We start from the raw sequence: 18,202 nt of genomic DNA, 5'->3' as shown, positions 1-18,202 counted from the left end.
GGGACCACGTCTCAATCTTTTCAATTAAAACTAGGAATAATTTGGAAACAGTATCCGAAAGCCAGCTACTTAAGTTAGAAGCAGAAGTTTATTGTTTGCATACAAACTTGAAAAGAAATATGAGCTCTTTGTCACTGCAGTGATTTTTTTGGTGGCTTCCGCGTCAAGGGCAGTCTGCTTTTCCTAAGCTTGCATTGGCGAAGGCAGATAATTCTGGTTATATAGGTAGATGTTGAGTGATGGCGACTTGCCTACATCAGGGGTGAAATTGTAAAATTCTTCAGCCTGTAAATAAAGAGTTCAGCATAATACCCGTCTGTCCTATGTTCACGTCTCAGAATCGTGTAGAAAATTTGTGAGTTGGGTGCTTGAAAGAGAAACTTAAAACAACCCCCCCCCCCCCCGCCCCGCCGCCGCCCCCGTCACTTTCAGGGCACTTACGAGGATGCTATTTTCTGGCAGTGTTTTAAAGCAATATAGATGAAACGTCTACTTGCCACTGCTTTCGCGAAATACCTCCAGTTGCCTTTGACAGCAGCTTGAATTTTTCAATCTCCTTGTCAGTCACTAACCCCTAGAGGTTACCGGACCCGCCGCTGAGCTTTGGAACGTCCCTGCTGGACACCTGCTTGGCCGGCAGCATTGGTCTCTCCTCTAGGCAATTTGTGAGCTCTTTGGGGGTGGGGGGGAGGCGAGAGGGGGGGTGAGCGCGAGGGGACGTAGGGGAGAGAAGAAGGGGAGGGCAGCCTTGAATTAGATTGTTGATAGCGTCCCTCCGAGGACTGCTATTAAGAGCACACTACTCTGTGCTCTGCTGCAGAAGACAGAGTGGTATTCGTGTTACCACAGCATGTTGTCACTGTATGCGATTTTGCTCATCCCGGCTTGGAAATAAGAATAGGGAAAGGAGAACAACTTGAATCAGAAGCCGCTAGAAGAGCGGGCAGAGTTCCGCAGCAGTTTATATTTGTTCTTACATTTTGCCTTCTTCCAACTGGAAAACAGAGAGACTGGCAGTTTTTAAACGGGCTTTTCCCATAATGGCATTCTTGTATTGTGTGGCCAGAGCTCGCACAGGAGGAAAGCAGGCTGCCGAATTTAGTCACTGATCTCTATTAGCTGTGGCCTAAGGCTATGCTGAGGTTTATATCCCATTTGTATTGTTGCAGCTCAAAAGAAGAATGTTCAGAGGATGACAAGTGTATTCTGAGTAGGTATGTTGTTTCATTTTCCTGTGAAACCCTTCTGTTTTTTTTTTTCCTGCTACTATTGGTCAGAAATCAGGTTAATAGGTGCAGAATATAGTACAGGGCTGCAGTATCCCTGTGAAGGTAGAACAATGGTGTTGCAAGCTTAAAAAAAAAAGAGAGAGAGAGAGAGAGAGAGACAGAAAGAAAAAGAAAGAAAACCCCAGCCGCTTTTATTAAATAAAGCTGCATTGTGTGGTATGCACGGTGCAGTCTTAAAAAAAAAAAAAATATGTATACTGCAGTCAACGCTTTCCTAACGAGGTGGCACTATTGTGGAGTTAGAACGATAGAATCATCATCTTGCTTTAGGGGACAGGAGGATTTAAAGGAGGTACCTTGCAGCCCTATTTTACAGATTGGAAGCGTCGGTTTCAGGGCACTGGCAGGATCGTTGGCTTGTTCTCGGCGGCCGCCGCTGCCGTGTCGGGGCTGCGTGGAATGGAAGTCCTAGTTGGTACTCTGTCATGGAAACGCTGTTTACTGTTATTGTAGTACCGTAGTGACAACATGCCATTGAAATGGAAAACGGGCTCTCCTGCTATCTGGAAATTCCCAGTTCCTGTGCTTAAAACATCCAGGTCAACTCCACTTTCTCCAGCATACATGTAAGTGAGAGAAAAGAGGATATTAAAGTGGGCTTTCATTCGTGGATCAACCTTGTGGCAAAAAAAAAAAAGGGGGGGGGGGTAAAAATCCCAAGCAGCGACATCCCAAAACCCACAAGATCAAAAACCTCAAGCTTGCTTATCATTAAATATATTGGCATGCCCACGTCTTACCTTCGGTTTGTTGTCCTAGGAGTTTGTTTATTTTCATTTAACGTGCTTAATGGTGATCGAATTACTGATGTAAAAAAGTCTAAAGGTATACCTAAGGAATTGCATAAGGATAAACTTTGATCTTTTACACTGGTTGGATTTTTTGCTGAATTTTTGTATATCTGAAACACTTAGATGACTTCTTTTGTGGTTGATGTTGGTGTGGTGTTAAATAGGGAAATGTGTTCTATAATTTTTTTTTTGATGAATCTGAAACATTCGGAGTTAACGCATTGATCAGAAAATGGGTCTTTTAATCCAGACTTTTATTCTTGCGTTGTGTATGAATATTAATAAGTTTGGTGTTTATATCTTTCCCGGTTGTATAATTCAAGTTCAGAAGTGTAAGTTCAAATTTGTGCAAGTTACGGTTCTATGAATAGCTACATATCTACATGGAGTTGCAAAGTATGTTCTACAAATGCCTATTTTAGAAATTTATTTTAAGTAAATATATACTAAAACATATTGGGAAGTCTTGCTAGAATTTTTCAAAATCTTATTTTTTTTAATTTGCAAACTGTTGCCTTAGAAACAAAATCCAGGAGATGTAATAAAATATCCTTTTGAAATATTGTCTGTGAAGCTTTTTTTCCTTTCGGTGGAGGAAGGAATAAGGGAAAGGTCGACCCTTTTTTTTATTTTAATATTGGTACGAAAAGGGCTTATGAGTGCAAGGCTGTTTCAACTGTATTTCCTTGAAAATATCTTTCAGTAGGAAAGATGTGGAAAATTCTTCCTGCTTTAGGTTAATTGTGTGTTTAGAAAGCCGGTGAGGTGCCATTCTGTTACTTGGGTTTTTTTCTGCCAGGTTCAGATGCACAGTGGTATCTTCTCTGTCTGGTTCTTTGAAAGGATTTCAGCTGCCGAGGAAGGGTGCTCATCTTCTCAGTCCAAACGCATCTTTCCCTAGAAAGCGCTGAAAAATGAGCACATTTCAGAGTGAAGTCCCGTCATCGTGTCGTTTTCAGATAATTTTTTATGTCCTTCCTTAGAGATGCTTCAGGTGATTTTCTCTGTCTGTTAATTTTACTCTTCCTGTAAAGTTAAAACTTTATATTTGTAAGAAAAAAAGGGGGGGGGGAAGATTGGTTCTACTTGTTTCTCAAAAGCTGAATGTGTCAAAAGCACCAATTAGTGGAGGTGCCGAGTTAATGGAGCTCCTTCAAATAATTTGAGAAAATGAGATGTGCCTGTTGACTTTATGAATCTTGGCTGGTGAGAAATGAGCAAAGATTTACCAAAAGCAACTTAATTGTGAAAACAAAACAAAGCATACACGCCCCAAAACTTAAAATCAGTAGGGTACAATAAATAATGGCTAATAATGAGTCTTATCTTCCTACTATATAGCTGGTTTTCCAATTTTTAGAGACGGTTAAAAATTTTTTTTATATTAATTCATACTAGCCACAGGCTCGGATACAGCCTAGTAAAACATCTTGAATGAATCCCTTTCTTCCTTTTGAGCAGTCACCTCTTTGACCTGATGATATGAATGAATTGATATAGATGGCAGAAGCTAGAAAATTCCACAGAGCTTTGCATGTTGATGTTGATTCTTGGTAGTGGCACAGAGGTAGAATGGACAAATATACTTGAAGGGCTGGCGTTGGGTTACACTGTTTTGACATTGTGACAGTCTATATTATTAAATTGGCCTTAACTTATTTTTCATTATAAATAAATTAACACAGGCTTTAAAATATTATGTAAATGTACACAGGGAAAACGTTAAATATACGAAAAGACTAGCGTGGGGAGCTTAAGTTGGGCTTGTAAATACATTGCTTAGTTTTTGACTGTTTTAGGTTGGAGTTCATTGTCTTGCTTGGCCAGAAATAAAAATATCATGGGTAACATGTTGTAACTATTCCACGACACTTCACACACAAGGATACTTAAGTTGAGCATAATTATCGCTCTCAAAAATTATAAAGACTAAGTTAAAACACTGAGTCAAGAAACATTATATTTGCTCTCACAGTTGCTGAGCCGGCAGACACAGGTTAAATGGTTATTGGTGTCTTTGAGTCTAAAGCCTTTGCCCTATGATGGAACAGTTTAATTCCGACTTTCTGGTCAATTGCGATATTTTATAATTTGTCTACAAGCTCACGTATAAACGTTTAAAATATTATCTTGGATATAGAGTTCTGGACAGTGACGAGAAACATCCTTTTATACGTTTGCTTGGGTAGTATTGGTTTGTAGTGTTTTCGCATTATTTACTGTGATTTGTCAGATACACGTGACGTGGTTTTCGTGGAAGATGTGGGTAGTTTTTCCTAGACTGAGAATTCAAGAAAAATATTTTCGGTCGTAGTCAAAATGTGCTGTAGTAATTGAGCAAGCATGGAAAAACTGTCAAGGCTCCTTGTGGGCTCGTTCTCAACCTGGTATAGGTGCCCCTCAGCTAGAGCTCCTGTGTTGGTGCCGTAGGTAGGGCGGCGCTGGCACGCTGGTGAAAGGTACAAGAGACAACACTTCAGTTACTGCAAAAACACTGCGCAGAAAGGCAGTTCTTCCCTTGTGGATTTCAAACCCAAGTGGGTCTTCTTTCTCCGTCTTGAAAGCCTGACTGAGAGTTGCAAGCTCTCCATATTTTTCAGGTTGATTGATGATAAGGACAATGTTTATGACGACATTAAAGAAAATGGTTTCTTCCATAGCATAAAGCGCTCTCCGCACTCTATTATCGTACGCTTCGGGAATAGTGGAGCGGTACCTTGAAGACAAAAGATTTAGGGGAAAAAAATCCTTTGGCCTTCAGGTAGCTTGGTTACCAAATACTTCGTCTTTAACTGGGTAGATCTGGTCTTCCTTCAGCTTCCATTTTGCACCCTTGCAGGGTGGTGTGCCATCCACGTGGAATGGGATTCTCTGAAGGGACCGTCTTGATGGAAATCTGAGTGACGTGTTTGTGTTACCCTCTGTTCAACAGTAGGTTGAAGTTCAGCCTTAGCCTGAGGGAGGATCGCCTGGTCAGGGTAAACTGAATTAGTAAAGACTGCGCTCCTGACAGGTGTGCACCATATAAATTAACCTGTCCTTTTGCCTAAATTAAGAAAGCTGAAAGGGCAGTCACATCTAAGTGGCTTTCTGGTATTTTGGTATTCATTGTTTTAAAACAGCAAATGGTTCCTTCAGGCTAATGTTCTAGGGTTAACGTATTGTTAGTTTCTAAGGGCACACTGAGATAGAACGGATTAGCATTAGCAATCCTTTCATGGTTTTTTTCACAAGCAGTAACTTTGGATAATAACCGTGTGGCAAAAAGAGGAAGACAATGGGTAGGAATTAACCAGTGCACTGTAACAGTGAATTCTAGCAAGGCAGACGCTGTGAGATGTTTTCCTTCGAATTTCACCTTTCTCAGGCTAAAAGGCAGTGAGCATAGAAGGAGTTTAGTAAATTAGACTTGTCCCCCTTTAGCCAATGCACTTGCATTCGGTTAGCTTCCTGTTTACAATTACTTTGTTTAATATGTAAAATGGGGTTTGTAGTAAATATCAATAGCACAGTATTTTACAGCAACTGCTTTCTATCATTCCATCATTAAAATTCAGTATCTGGATTTTCTGAGAAAAGATGGTGCATCCTAGATAAGTATCCCTTGTTTATGGGTGATTCAAAAAAGAGATCAAATAAAACCAGGCATTTTCTAAATTCGACATCTTTTCTGTTCCCTAAGATTGTCTCCCCCCCCCGCCCAATTTAGGGAATAAAACAAAACCTTGTGGTTTTAGAAATCGTATTTTATTTAGCAAAATACTTCTTAAATTGATAATCTCAAATTAGAAAAGAATGTATTTAGCCACTTTCACCATTAGCGTCTACATAAACTTTTATTTCTGTCTGCTTAATTTGTTTTTACTAAATGCTCACTCTAACAAAATTACGTGGAGAAAAAAACGTAAATGTAAGCTCCTTTTAAGACTTACTAATGGAAAACCATAGAGATAAATGTGACCTTAGAGGTCCTTTAGAGAATCCAAACCCCCTTTAAAGCAGGAATCCTTTCTGCGACACCTCTGAAAGATGGTAATACACATTCTCCTTAATCACTGTCTGTGACAGAGAGCTCACTACCTCACTCCTTGCATTGAGTCTTGTTTTCCGGACCTTTCACTCTGCTGGCTGTCCTCACCCAGATAGTTTTCTTGTGTTAATCGTTATACAAGATAATACATCTGAAAGCGGTGCTCCCTGGGTGGTCCAACTAGAAGACACTTTGCCCCTTTTATATAGATGCTCTGCTGGTCTTAGAGCCTGGGATTATATCATTTTTTAATCATAGGATTCACACCGTTCCATAGTGAATTCAGCATTTACAAACTTCCTTCCCAGATTTTTTAGTCTGAGGAAGCCTGGCATGTGCAAGTGAACGTAAAACTTTGTTTTAAAGCCAATTGTGTGTGTGTTTTGAAAGATCTCTTGAAGTCCTTTTTACATAACTGAAGAATACAGCACAAAGAAACTTGCAAGACAGAAAGCTAGTATTTCTGATGTTTTCAGAACTTTCCAAGAATTGTACCTGTCAAGAATTAATCTAGATTCATTTCTTTTAATATACTTTAATGTTCCTTCCAAGTACCCCTGGAAACACTCGCCGCAGAGGGAAGAGGCAGAAATGCAAATCTCACATCCTCATGGGAAGCCTGGAGTTACTAAGAATTCTAAGGATTCCAGACATTCTGCTTGAAACTTAGAATATTTAGAGGAGAACCTAAGTAGGGCCCAGTGAGGGGGAGGGGAAAGAAAGATGTAAGAGAGAGGCAAGAATTTGTGTGAATGACTTGAACTTGTGGTTTAAAGAGTCCAGAATTGCAAGCACTGTGCATGATGGTATTTTAAATCGAAATGGCAACCACTGTGTATTGCTTTATTTCCTCAAGACTGTCAGAAAGAGGCAGGGTCCGTGGAAGATTCTTGGGGAATTGGTATATAAAGAAGTTGCTGAGTAATCCCTTTATGAAAGCGCTCAGTGCTTTCTCACTCACCTTGTATATTGACGTTATAATCTTCAGAATTACTCGCTTTGTGTTCTGTGCCAGGCACAACTCTGCTGGGTATTAGGGCTCTAGTCCTTGCAGTCATTTAAAATGACTATTCTTGGGGCACCTGGGTGGCTCAGTCGGTTGAGCGCCTGACTTCAGCTCGGGTCACGATCTCACAGTTCATGAGTTCGAGCCCCGCATCGGGCTCTGTGCTGGCAACTCAGAGCCTGGAGCCTGCCTCCGATTCTGTGTCTTCCTCTCTCTCTGCTCCTTCTCCACTCATACTGTCTGTCTCTCTCTCAATTTATTTTACTCGCGTGAAAATTCTGAGCCAAGATAATCAGGTTAATTTTTTTTTTAAGGTTTATTTATTTTTGAGACAGAGCGAGAGACAAAGTGCAAGCCGGGGAGAGGCAGACAGAAGGAGACACAGAATCCGAAGCAGGCTCCAGGCTCTGAACTGTCAGCACAGAGCCTGACGCGGGGCTCGAACTGATGAACCGTGAGATCATGACCTGAGCCGAGGTCGGACGCTTAACCGACTGAGCCACTCAGGCGCCCCTCAGGTTAATTTTTATTTACTGTATTTTCAGTATTGATAATGGATTTAATGGGAATGAAAACACTATAGATGAGAAAGGTGTCTGGGCCGAATGTGAAGATAGGAATTGAAAATAGATACCAGATTTGATTTTACTTTTAAGATTTTTTTAAGAATTTATTTATAAAATTTTTTAAAGTTTATTTACTTTTGAAGGAGACAGAGACAGAGCATGAGCAAGGGAGGGGCAGAGAGCGAGGGAGACACAGAATCTGAAGCAGGCTCCAGGCTCTGAGCTCTCGGCACAGGGCCCGACATGGGGCTCGAACTCATGAACTATGAGATCATGACCTGAGTTGAAGTCAGACACTTAACTGACTGAGCCACTCAGCTGCCCCTAAAGATCTTATTTTTAAGTAATGTTTACATCCTGCATGAGGCTCAAACTTACTACCCCGAGATCAAGAATCCCATGTTCTCTACTGTCTGAGCCAGCCAGGTGCCTTGAAAATACATAACAGATTTTATTTTATTTGTTAAATTTTTTTGAAGTTTATTTACTTTTGAGAGAGAAAGAGAGAAATAGAGAGGGAGCACACACAAGTGGGAAGGGGCAGAGAGAGAGGGAGACAGAAGATCTGAAGCAGGCTTCACGAACCATGAGATCGTGACCTGAGCTGAAGTTGGATGCTAAACCGACTGAGCCACCCAGGCACCCCAATACCAGATTTTAAAGTGAATATTACATAGGATGGAAAATGATCCAATTTATATTTAAACTTGACAGTAACCTTTTTTTAAAAAAAAAAAAGTTTAAGGTTTTATTTTATTTTTTGAGAGACAGAGAGAAACAGAGCACAAGCAGGGCAGGGCCAGAGAGAGAGGGAGACACAGAATCCAAAGCAGGCTCTGAGCTGTCAGCACAGAGCCCGATGCGGGGCTTGAATCCATGAATGCGAGATCGTGACCTGAGCCGAAGTCAGACGCTCAACCAACTGAACCACGCAGGCTCCCCGATGGTCACGTTTTTAAACAAGAGGAACGGAATGCCATCCTATAAGTTGGACAGGACGTAGGTGCTTTATACAGCACACAAGGGTACATATTTTACCTTTCAAGCAGCAAGAATTTGACCCTGGTCCGTAGGATGTAATCTTAGTGAAAAATAAAATTATACTCTGTTTTCAATGGTAGTGAAATATTTTCTCTGGTGTTACATCCTATGACGAGGGCGTATGTTGTTTTTGCCCCATGTTGCCACATTTATGGTATGGTAAGATAAGAGCATCTCCAGCTGTGTGGAGATAGGGAGATGATTCAGTAGAGAAAAGCAATTAACTTAGCCTTCCCTAAGAAAAATATAAATAAAAACACCTTTCAGAGCTCCGGGAACTTAAAACTTGAATCTAGCCTGTCGAACCAGTATTATAAATTTCATATGGAAATGCATTTGTTTGCAATGTTGAAAAACTGTCAAACACTTTGCAGACTGCCTCCCAAACGCGCTCTCAGGGTAAATCTCTGTTTTACACCAAAGGGCACAGTGGTTCCGAGAGGTTAATTACCTTGCTCACTGTTTACACTTCAAGGAAGACGTACAGTGAGAATTCAAACTCAGGTCTGCTTGATTTCAAAGCTCTTAACTTCGCTGATGCCTTTTTTGTCTTTATAGACATAGGCTAGTTTCATGCCAGCTCTTAATTAGATGATATCTCCCTAGGATTAGAAGAATAAAGAAGTATGATAAATGAGGGAAGCTTTTTTGAAGGGAGCGGTGGTGTAAGGAGAAGTCAGCTTTACTGGGCCGTGCGGTCAAGTGGTGATGTTGTAGGAAAATATTGGGGCGGTTATCTTTCCTCTCTGATAATATCAGGATTAATTTCACGGTTCCCTGTTTCTCTAGAAGCGCTATTCTACCTTTGTTGGCTACCCACGCTCTCCCACCATGGACAGCGCTCTGTCGTGCTCTTTGTAGTACTTTCCCAGGATACTCCTGAGTCAGTATGTTTGGTCCTGTCTTGTGGACAGGATAGTCCCATTGCTTAATTGTGTGCAAGCACTCAAAAAACCCTCTGTATTCGTTTTCTTGCTGCCAGAATGAATTCCTGCAAACGAATGGCGTAAGACATTACAAATTTATTAGAGTTTTTTTATTTTTGAGCGCAGAAGTCTGATATGGGTCTCACTGGGCTAACGTGAAGGCATCCGCAGGGCTGTGATCGCATCTGAGGCTCTCGGGGAGAATCCATTAACTGCTCATTGGGGTCACTGGCAGAACTCCGTTCTCCTCAGTGGTAGGACCAACGAGGTTCCCGTCTGCTTGCTGGCTAGAAGCTGAGAGTTGAGGTCAGCTGCTAGAGGCGGCCTGCATCTCTTGCCTTGTGCTCCCTTCCAACGTCTTCAACACTGACAATGAAGAGTCCTTTTCACATGAATCTTTTCCTTTTTTTTTTTTAACGTTTATTTATTTTGGGAGAGAGAGACCGAGTGCAAGTGGGGGAAGGGCAGAGAGAGAGAGAGAATCCCAATCAGGCTCAGCTCTGTCAGCGCAGAGCCCCATGCGGAGCTCAAACTCACAAACCAGGAAATCGTGACCTGAGCCAAAGTCGGACACTTAAGGCACTGAGCCACCCGGGCGCCCCTTCTCATGAATTGTTTTCTGACCTGCTCTTCTGCCTTCCTCTTCCACTTCTGAGGGCTCGTGTGATTAGATTGGGCCCGCCTGGATAATACAGGAGGGGTTCTACAAATTTTACATTTTTATTACTAAGCCAAATTTATTAATCTCTGCGCCAGTGGTTTTGCTCGTGAAAATTATAATAATTCAACCATAACTAGGCAGGTCTCAAACTCTGCAACGGTGATTTCCTGGAAATCTTATTTACACGTAGAATTCTCCAGGGACAGCACTATAATCTGGGGTTGTGTTGAAAGCCTCATTATTATGCTCCAAGTCCTATAAAATAAGCACAAATGTATTGTATGCATCAATTTTACAAGTATGCACAAACACATAAAATGCAAGTGTGAGTTAAAACTAAGATGGCAATCATTTAAAAAGTTTATTGTTGATTTGACTTCTTAAAATGCAGACTATTTTTGAGATCATTTGCATGGTCCAAGTCTCCTTTTTATTTATTTATTTATTTATTTATTTATTTATTTATTTATTTATTTTTAAAGGGTTTTTTTTTTTTTTTAATGCTTATTTCTTTTTGAGAGAGAGAGAAAGACAGAGTACGATCAGGGGAGGGCCAGAGAGAAAGGGAGACACAGAATCCGAAGCAGGCTCCAGGCTCCGAGCTGTCAGCACAGAGCCTGACACAGGGGTTGAACCCACAAACTGTGAAATCATGACCTGAGCCGAAGTCGGACACTTAACCGACTGAGCCACACAGGCTCCCCTGAGGGAAACATTTAAAAAGCCTCTGCAATCCTTTCCACTTTCTCCAACTATTTTCATTTTATTTGGAGAACTGTCCAGAATTAGATAAAGCATGAGGGCTATAAGAGAGTAATACTTAACAACTACAAGGTCTTCACATGTCTCCGGAAAGACATATAGACAGTATAAGTTGTAGAGAACCTTCAAAAAAAGAACCTTCAAAAGATATTACAAAGTTAGCTGGCACATGATTATGTGGCTGTTGCCATGCTGATGCCCTCAGTGCTTGTGCAGGGGAAAACACGGAAATTTGGATGTTACTTAGTTAACATCTATGGAGTAAGATAGGAACAATAAAATAACAAATGAGGGTGGTCTATGCCACTCAGCTATTGAGCATAAACTGGGTTCTCCAGCAAGTTGGTATGGCCTGAGAAGTGACATTTCTAAACTTGGGAGGTGAGTGTGGGAATGTTCCGAGCTCAGAACCAGTTATTTAACTCTCTGGACATTGTCTGCCTTCCATTATGGAAGGTACAGGGGCTTGATTGAGTTTTTGATTTAAAAGGGTTGGAAAGCCGCACCTGGGTGGCTCAGTCTGTTGAGCGTCTGACTCTTGATTTCAGCTCAGGTCATGATCCCACAGTCATGGGATGGAGCCCCATGTCTGGCTCCATGCTGAGCATAGAGCCTGCCTAAGATTCTTTCTCTTTCTCTCCATTTGTCCCTCTCCCCCCTCCCCCAGCCTTTCTCTAAAATAAAAAATTTAAAAAAAATTAAGAGGGTTGGATCCTGTATTTTACAGCACTAACATTTCGAGCAGGAAACATCATGAGAATGATCCCACCGATCAGTGGGATAAGACCATGCTGTCTTGAAAAGAGCATACTTATAAGGGTGCCTGGCTGGCTCAGTTTGTAGAGCACACGACTCTTAATCTCTGGGTGGTGAGTTCAAGCACTCCTTTGGGTGTAGAGCTTACTTTAAAAAAAAAAAAAAAAAGAATATAATTATCATATTCAGGGGCAGTTCTTTGAATCCAAAAGCTGGAAGGAACCTTACAAATTACTTTTTGTCATACCTTTATACCTTGAAAGAGAATGCGATATTTATGTTGGATCACTTTTCCTTAATGCGTGTTTGTATTTGATGATTTCAACCCATTCTTTTTTCTTAATGCTTATTTGTTTTTGAGAGAGCGCGCGCGCGAGAGAGAAAACACAAGTGGTGGAGGGGCAGAGAGAGAGAGGGGGACAGAGGATCTGAAGCAGGCTCTGTGCTGACAACAGAAAGCTTGATGTGGGGCTTGAACCCACAAACCTGAGCCACCCAGGTGCCCTGATGGTTCAACCCATTCTTAATTTATATTTCCCTTTTATTATTTTATCCCATTCCATCAACTATATTACAAATTAATGTTTAAGACTAGTTTACTACGGGGGAGCCTGGGTAGCTCAGTCGGTTAAGCGTCCGACTTTGGCTCAGGTCCTGATCTCATGGCTTGTGGGTTCGAGCCCCGTGTCGGGCTCTGTGCTGACAGCTCGGAGCCTAGAGCCTGCTTCAGAGTCTGTGTCTCCCTCTGTCTCTGCCCCTCCCCTGCTTGTGCTTTGTCTCTCTCTCTCAAAAATAAATAAAAATAAATAAAAAATTTTTTAAAAGACTGGTTTACTATAGAAGCCTCAACTACATTTGTCTTTATAGATGGGATTACACTGGAGGTTTTGTCTGCAGTTAGCTCACTTAATTCCTTATTAACTCATTTAGTTTGATCTAGCTTTACTTCGGATGGTCCCACAGAATAATGGAACCAGAATTTTGAAAAGCGTATGGATGTTCTAGGTTGCGAATAGGTTATCCAATCCATTAGCATCACCAAACTGAAGCAATTTCCATTCATTATGAGCATTTTCTTTCAAAGGTTTTGTGCATATAGTCATTTCTGAATGATTCACAACTAAACAAAAGTTCATGGAATTGGAACCAACATTTTGATCTTAAGTAGACCAGAGACCTGGATCATCAGAATATGTTTCATAGATATATTGCTGCACTATATAGACAGATGCAATAAGAGACTGCCTTTTTTTTTTTTTTTTTTCAAATGGTTTGACGACCTGGGACAGTCTTTTAAAATAAAATAATAGAGGGGTGCCTGGGTGGCTCAGTCGATTAAGCATCTGACTTCGGATCAGGTTGTGATCTCGCGGTCTGTGGATTCGAGCCTTGCATCAGGCTCTGTGCTGACAGCTCAGAGCTGAGAGCCTGCTTCCGTTTCTGTCTCCCTCTCTCTCTGTCCCTCCCCCGCTTGCCCACGTGCACGCGCTCTCAAAAATAAATAAAACATTAAAAAAGTTTAATTAAAATAAAATAAAATAATAGTAAGGAAAGTTTATGTTATTTATCTTGTTTATCTGGTCCTTACGTGCTACATATGAACTGATACACTTCTGTACTAGGGAGTGAAGTTTGCAATTAGTTTTGTTACTGTGGTTTGTATGACTTATGCGGCATGGTATCTCTTTATAGATAATGGTGACAATTTATTATTATTTTTATATCGTTTAGCCATTTGGAAAGTAATTCTTTCTTTTACTATGATTTCTTTGCAAGCAAGTATCTGGCCTGCTCTCTGTTTACTTATCTCCTAGTGCAGTGTCTGGCATATAGAAGGTGTTCAGTAAATGTTGAGTGGATAAATGAATTTATGGAAAGTAGTTTGTAGGTTGGTTGCCTTGTGCAGATCATTTCACTTAAGAGTGTGAATTTCTTCATCTGATATATGCGCTAATCTAATACATCACAGTCTCGTTAGAGAGTAAGTTATGCCTATCTTTCCTACGGAAAAAAAACTAATCCAAATGAGTTTGGATTCTGATTCTGTTTCTGGCTCGCTGATAAATACCATGATGCTGACACAGACCGAAAGTTATTTTAGTAGAAGCAATTTACCAATGACCAGAATACTTTAGTCATGGTTCATCAAAGAGTAATTTGATAAAGAAAATAAGATTATAATCTGTTCCAAGACAGAAACTACTCTGAAAGTTAGGAGTTATTTGACTTATTTGCAAGTATCCTTTACCATAATGGGAAAAACTATTTTAGAGGAATTTATGTTCTGAAGCTAGTATGTTTGCACTGAAATGATAATGTGTTTTGTGTGTGTAATTGGAAAAAAGGAATGACAGAGTAGGAGAAAATGAAGTCTGACTAGGGTTTAGGAGACGTGAATTTAAAATTAGTACTAAAAATCATCCACGTTTGCTTATGATCTTGTTGGATACTTGAAAGGACTTCAACCTAATTGCAGAGGTTTAGCAATTATTAGATTAAAATTAAGTAAAATTTTCCTTCTATTAAAAATATTCTAGGTATGTCTCCTGAGGCAAGGGAAACACAAGCAAAAATAAACTGTTGGGATTACATCAAAATAAAAAGCTTCTGCAGTGTGAAGGAAACAACAAAACTAAAAGACAACGAAGTGAATGGGATAAGATATTTGCAAATGACATATCTGATAAAGGGTTAGTATTCAAAATATATAAACAACTTACACAAGTCAACAATGAAAAAACACAGTCCAATTAAAAAATGAGCAGAAGACATGAACAGATATTTCTCCAAAGAAGACATCCAGATGGCCGACAAACACATGAAAAGATGCTCAACATCACTCATCATCAGGCAAATGCAAATCAAACCCACAGTGAGATATCACCTCACACCTGTCAGAATGGCTAAACTTAGAAACGCAAGAAACAACAAGTGTTGGTGAGGATGTGGAGAAAAAGGAATCCTCGTGCACTATTGCTAGGAATGCAAACTAGCGCAGCCACTGTGGAGAACAGTATGGAGGTTCTTCTAAAAATGAACAATAGAACCACCTTATGATCCAGTAATCGCTTCAGTGGGTATCTACCCCCAAAAATGAAAACACCAAATCAAGGGGATATGTGCACCCCTATGTTTATTGCAGCATTATTTACAATAGCCAAATTATGGAAGCAGCCCGAGTGTCCATCAGTAGATGAATGGATAAACAAGATGTGGTACACACACACACACACACACACACACACACACACACACACACAGGAATATTACTCAACCATAAAAAAAGAATGAAATCTTGCCAGTTACAACAACATCAATGGGTCTAGAGAGTATAATGCTAAACAATATAAATCAGAGAAAGACAAATGCCATATGATTTCACTCATGTGGAATTTAAGAAACAAAACAAATGAAGGGGAAAAAAGAGAGAGAGAAACCAAGAAACAGACTCTTCACTGTAGAGAACAAACAGATGGTTACCAGAGGGGAGGTGGGGGAGGGGGGAGATGAAAGGGATTAAGAGTACACTTATCTTGATGAACACTGTATTGCTGTAATGTACAGCTGAAACTAATATAACCCTGTATGGTAACTATACCGGAATGAACATTTTAAAAAATAAACCAAAGAGTTTAAACTACATGGTTTCTACACATTACTTGGTTAGCAATAGCAAAAGGGCATAGCCGTTACTGTGGCCGCAGACAACACGCTCTAAAACAAAACGGTTGATAGTTTGTGAATAGATTTGGGTTTTTCATGTATTTTCTATGTGTTGGATACATAGTTATTTTGGATTATTTTCTGGAATGTGCAATAGGTTAAGGAGGGCTGATCCAAGAAGCTTGGAACCCGAGCGTGGGATTTGGTTTTTGTTCAGGAAGCAGTGAGGAGTCATTGAAGACTTTTGAGCAAGGAAGTGACTTTCAGAGTTCTAAATACAGTCACCGTATGTGAAGTAGCTGTGCTGTAACAAATACGTAATTTACATGAATCACCAAATCCAAGTAAGAAGTAACAGATACCGGAAGTGTGGTGTACGGGCAGTGACCGTGGAGACAAGTGGTAGTTTGTTGACTAGACGCGGGAGATTGGGAAGCCGCGGGAGTCAAAGATGACTGAAATATTTTGATGATAACGATTGCCTTCTAGAATCCAAAATACCCCTCTGTGGCTCTCTTGAATGCATGACACGTAGATTGCTGAACTTTCTTCTGTCTGACCAGGCTTCCGGAAATGATCATCAGGAACTATAGAGTATGGGGCGCCTGGCCGGCTCAGTGGGTGGACTGTGCGACCCTTGATCTCGGGGTTGTGAGCTCGAGCCCCACGTAGGGGCTTGAGATTGCTTAAAACATAACACCTGTAACAAAATCAAATCTTTCAGAGGTGTGGAGTCAAAGTTGTTTCCATTGAGAGTACCTTTAAAGAACCCGGTTTTTTCCTTAAAGTGGGATCTGTGAAAAGATTCGTTTTGGGAGATTTAAAATGATGTATTGCTTCGAGAAGTACCTGGTGTCGATGGGGTGAGTGAGGGACGTAGCATTTAGAATAGCATTTTCCAACCACCTGGGCAGATTTTTAACGCCTTGACTCTGTGCCATCCTCACCTCCCTGGTGACTCTCCCCCGTCTCCTTGTCACCTGCATCTGAGAGTCAGAAATTAGAAGGTGGGATGTGAAACACTGCTTTAAAAAAATTTTTTTTTCAACATTTATTTATTTTTGGGACAGAGAGAGACAGAGCATGAACGGGAGAGGGGCAGAGAGAGAGGGAGACGCAGAATATGAAACAGGCTCCAGGCTCCGAGCCATCAGCCCAGAGCCCGACGTGGGGCTCGAACTCACGGACCGCGAGATTGTGACCTGGCTGAAGTCGGACGCTTAACCGACTGCGCCACCCAGGCGTCCCTGAAACACTGCTTTAAAAGAGCGTAGGAAGGAAAGGAGAGGAAAGCTTGTCGGTTCTTGCTTAATATCCCTCTTTCCTGCCTCGAACACATCAAGGTAGTACCTCATTATTCCTTCACAGTTCATAGCTAGCTTCTGCAAAACACGTACACACGGTCTGAAGATGCTCCAATGATCTTCTATTTAAAATTCCCACTTAAGGGCACTTGGGTGGCTCAGTCGATCGGGTGTCCAACCCTTAATATTGGCCCAGGTCATGATCTCAGTTAGTGGGATTGAACCCCGAGTCAGGCTCTGCTCTGACAGTATGGAGCCTGCTTGGGATTCTCTCTCTCTCTCTCTCTCTCTCTCTCTCTCTCTCTGCCCCTCCCCTGCTCACGCTCTTGCTCTCTCTCAAAATAAATATTTTAAAAATAAATTAATTAAAGTTCCCACTTAAGTGGCTGGCAAATGTGAATGTTTGACACCCACTGTGTCATACTGTTTCAGTGATATGGTGTGCGTCTACCCTTTTGCAATTCCATGTGAGAACACATACTCTGTTTAAGCCAGAAGCCGTAATTTTCCTAAAAAGAAACACCTTGTCCCCAAACTGGCAAAATGCCTAATGAATTTTATTTTGCGTCTACTCCCTCCAAAAAAAAAAAAAAAAAAAAAAAAAAAAACACAGCCCAAAAACAAAAACCAAAAAACAGTCTGCCTGGTGGGAAATCATTACCAGTTTTATGAAGAATATTTAATACTTTTAGGTGCACCTGGGTGGCTCAGTCGGTTAAGCGTCCGACTTCGGCTCGGGTCATGATCTCACGGTTCAAGCCCCGCATCGGACTCTGTGCTGACAGCTCGGAGCCTGGAGCCGGCCTCACATTCTGCGTCTCCTCCTCTCTGCCCCTCCCCCACTCACGCTCGCTCGCTCCCTCTCTGTCAAAAATAATCAAAAACAGGAAAAAAAAGAATATTTAATATTTTAGGTAAAGAAATACAGTCACGGTACATAAACCTTTTCCCTAAAGGAGTCCTTCCTCCGTGCTACCGTGCTGTGGACAAAGACTCACACAAATATCTTTGGGGAGCATTTTTCGTTACTCACATCAGCATAGCTGCCTGTAGCTAGATCTGGGAATAGTGTCGTGATGTGGAACCAAACATCATCGTCATCTTGTTAAAAGCCGTTTCTGAGATTAAAAACTGCAGTTTTGGTGGGGGGGGGGGGGGCGCCTGGGTGGCTCTGTCGGTTAAACGTCCAACTCTTTGTTTCGGCTCAGGTTATGAACTGATGGTTCTGTGAGTTCAAACCCCACGTCGGGCTCTGCTGGCAGCATAGAGCCTGCTTAGGATTCTCTGCCTCCTCTCACTCCGCCCCTCCCCCCACTCACGCTGTCTCTCTCTCTCTCTCTCTCTCTCTCTCTGTCTCTCAAAACAAATAAACTTTAAAAAAAAAAAAAACCTGCAGGGCGCCTGGGT

General features: G+C 41.2%; 1 protein-coding gene across 8 annotated transcripts in view; it reads left to right on the top strand.

The window, feature by feature from the left end:
• The window catches only part of KLHL13 (kelch like family member 13), a 203,567-nt gene that overhangs the window by 131,066 nt on the left and 54,299 nt on the right, over positions 1 to 18,202 (top strand). The window contains exon 1 of one of the 8 annotated variants that reach the window (XM_019824209.3): positions 795 to 1,214. The exons of 6 other annotated variants lie outside the window; for them this stretch is intronic. In XM_019824209.3, the coding sequence (XP_019679768.1) occupies positions 1,135 to 1,214 (80 nt within the window). In that variant the 5' untranslated portion in view covers positions 795 to 1,134. Of the gene's footprint in view, positions 1 to 794; positions 1,215 to 1,495; positions 1,856 to 18,202 lie in introns of those variants that run through there. One more of the 8 variants, XM_019824208.3, reaches the window with a different exon arrangement.

Source organism: Felis catus, chromosome X, assembly GCF_018350175.1.
Source record: "Felis catus isolate Fca126 chromosome X, F.catus_Fca126_mat1.0, whole genome shotgun sequence".
In the NCBI taxonomy this organism is placed as follows: domain Eukaryota; kingdom Metazoa; phylum Chordata; class Mammalia; order Carnivora; family Felidae; genus Felis; species Felis catus.
Note: the sequence above shows the minus strand (reverse complement) of the source record. Positions and strands in the feature narration are given on the sequence as shown.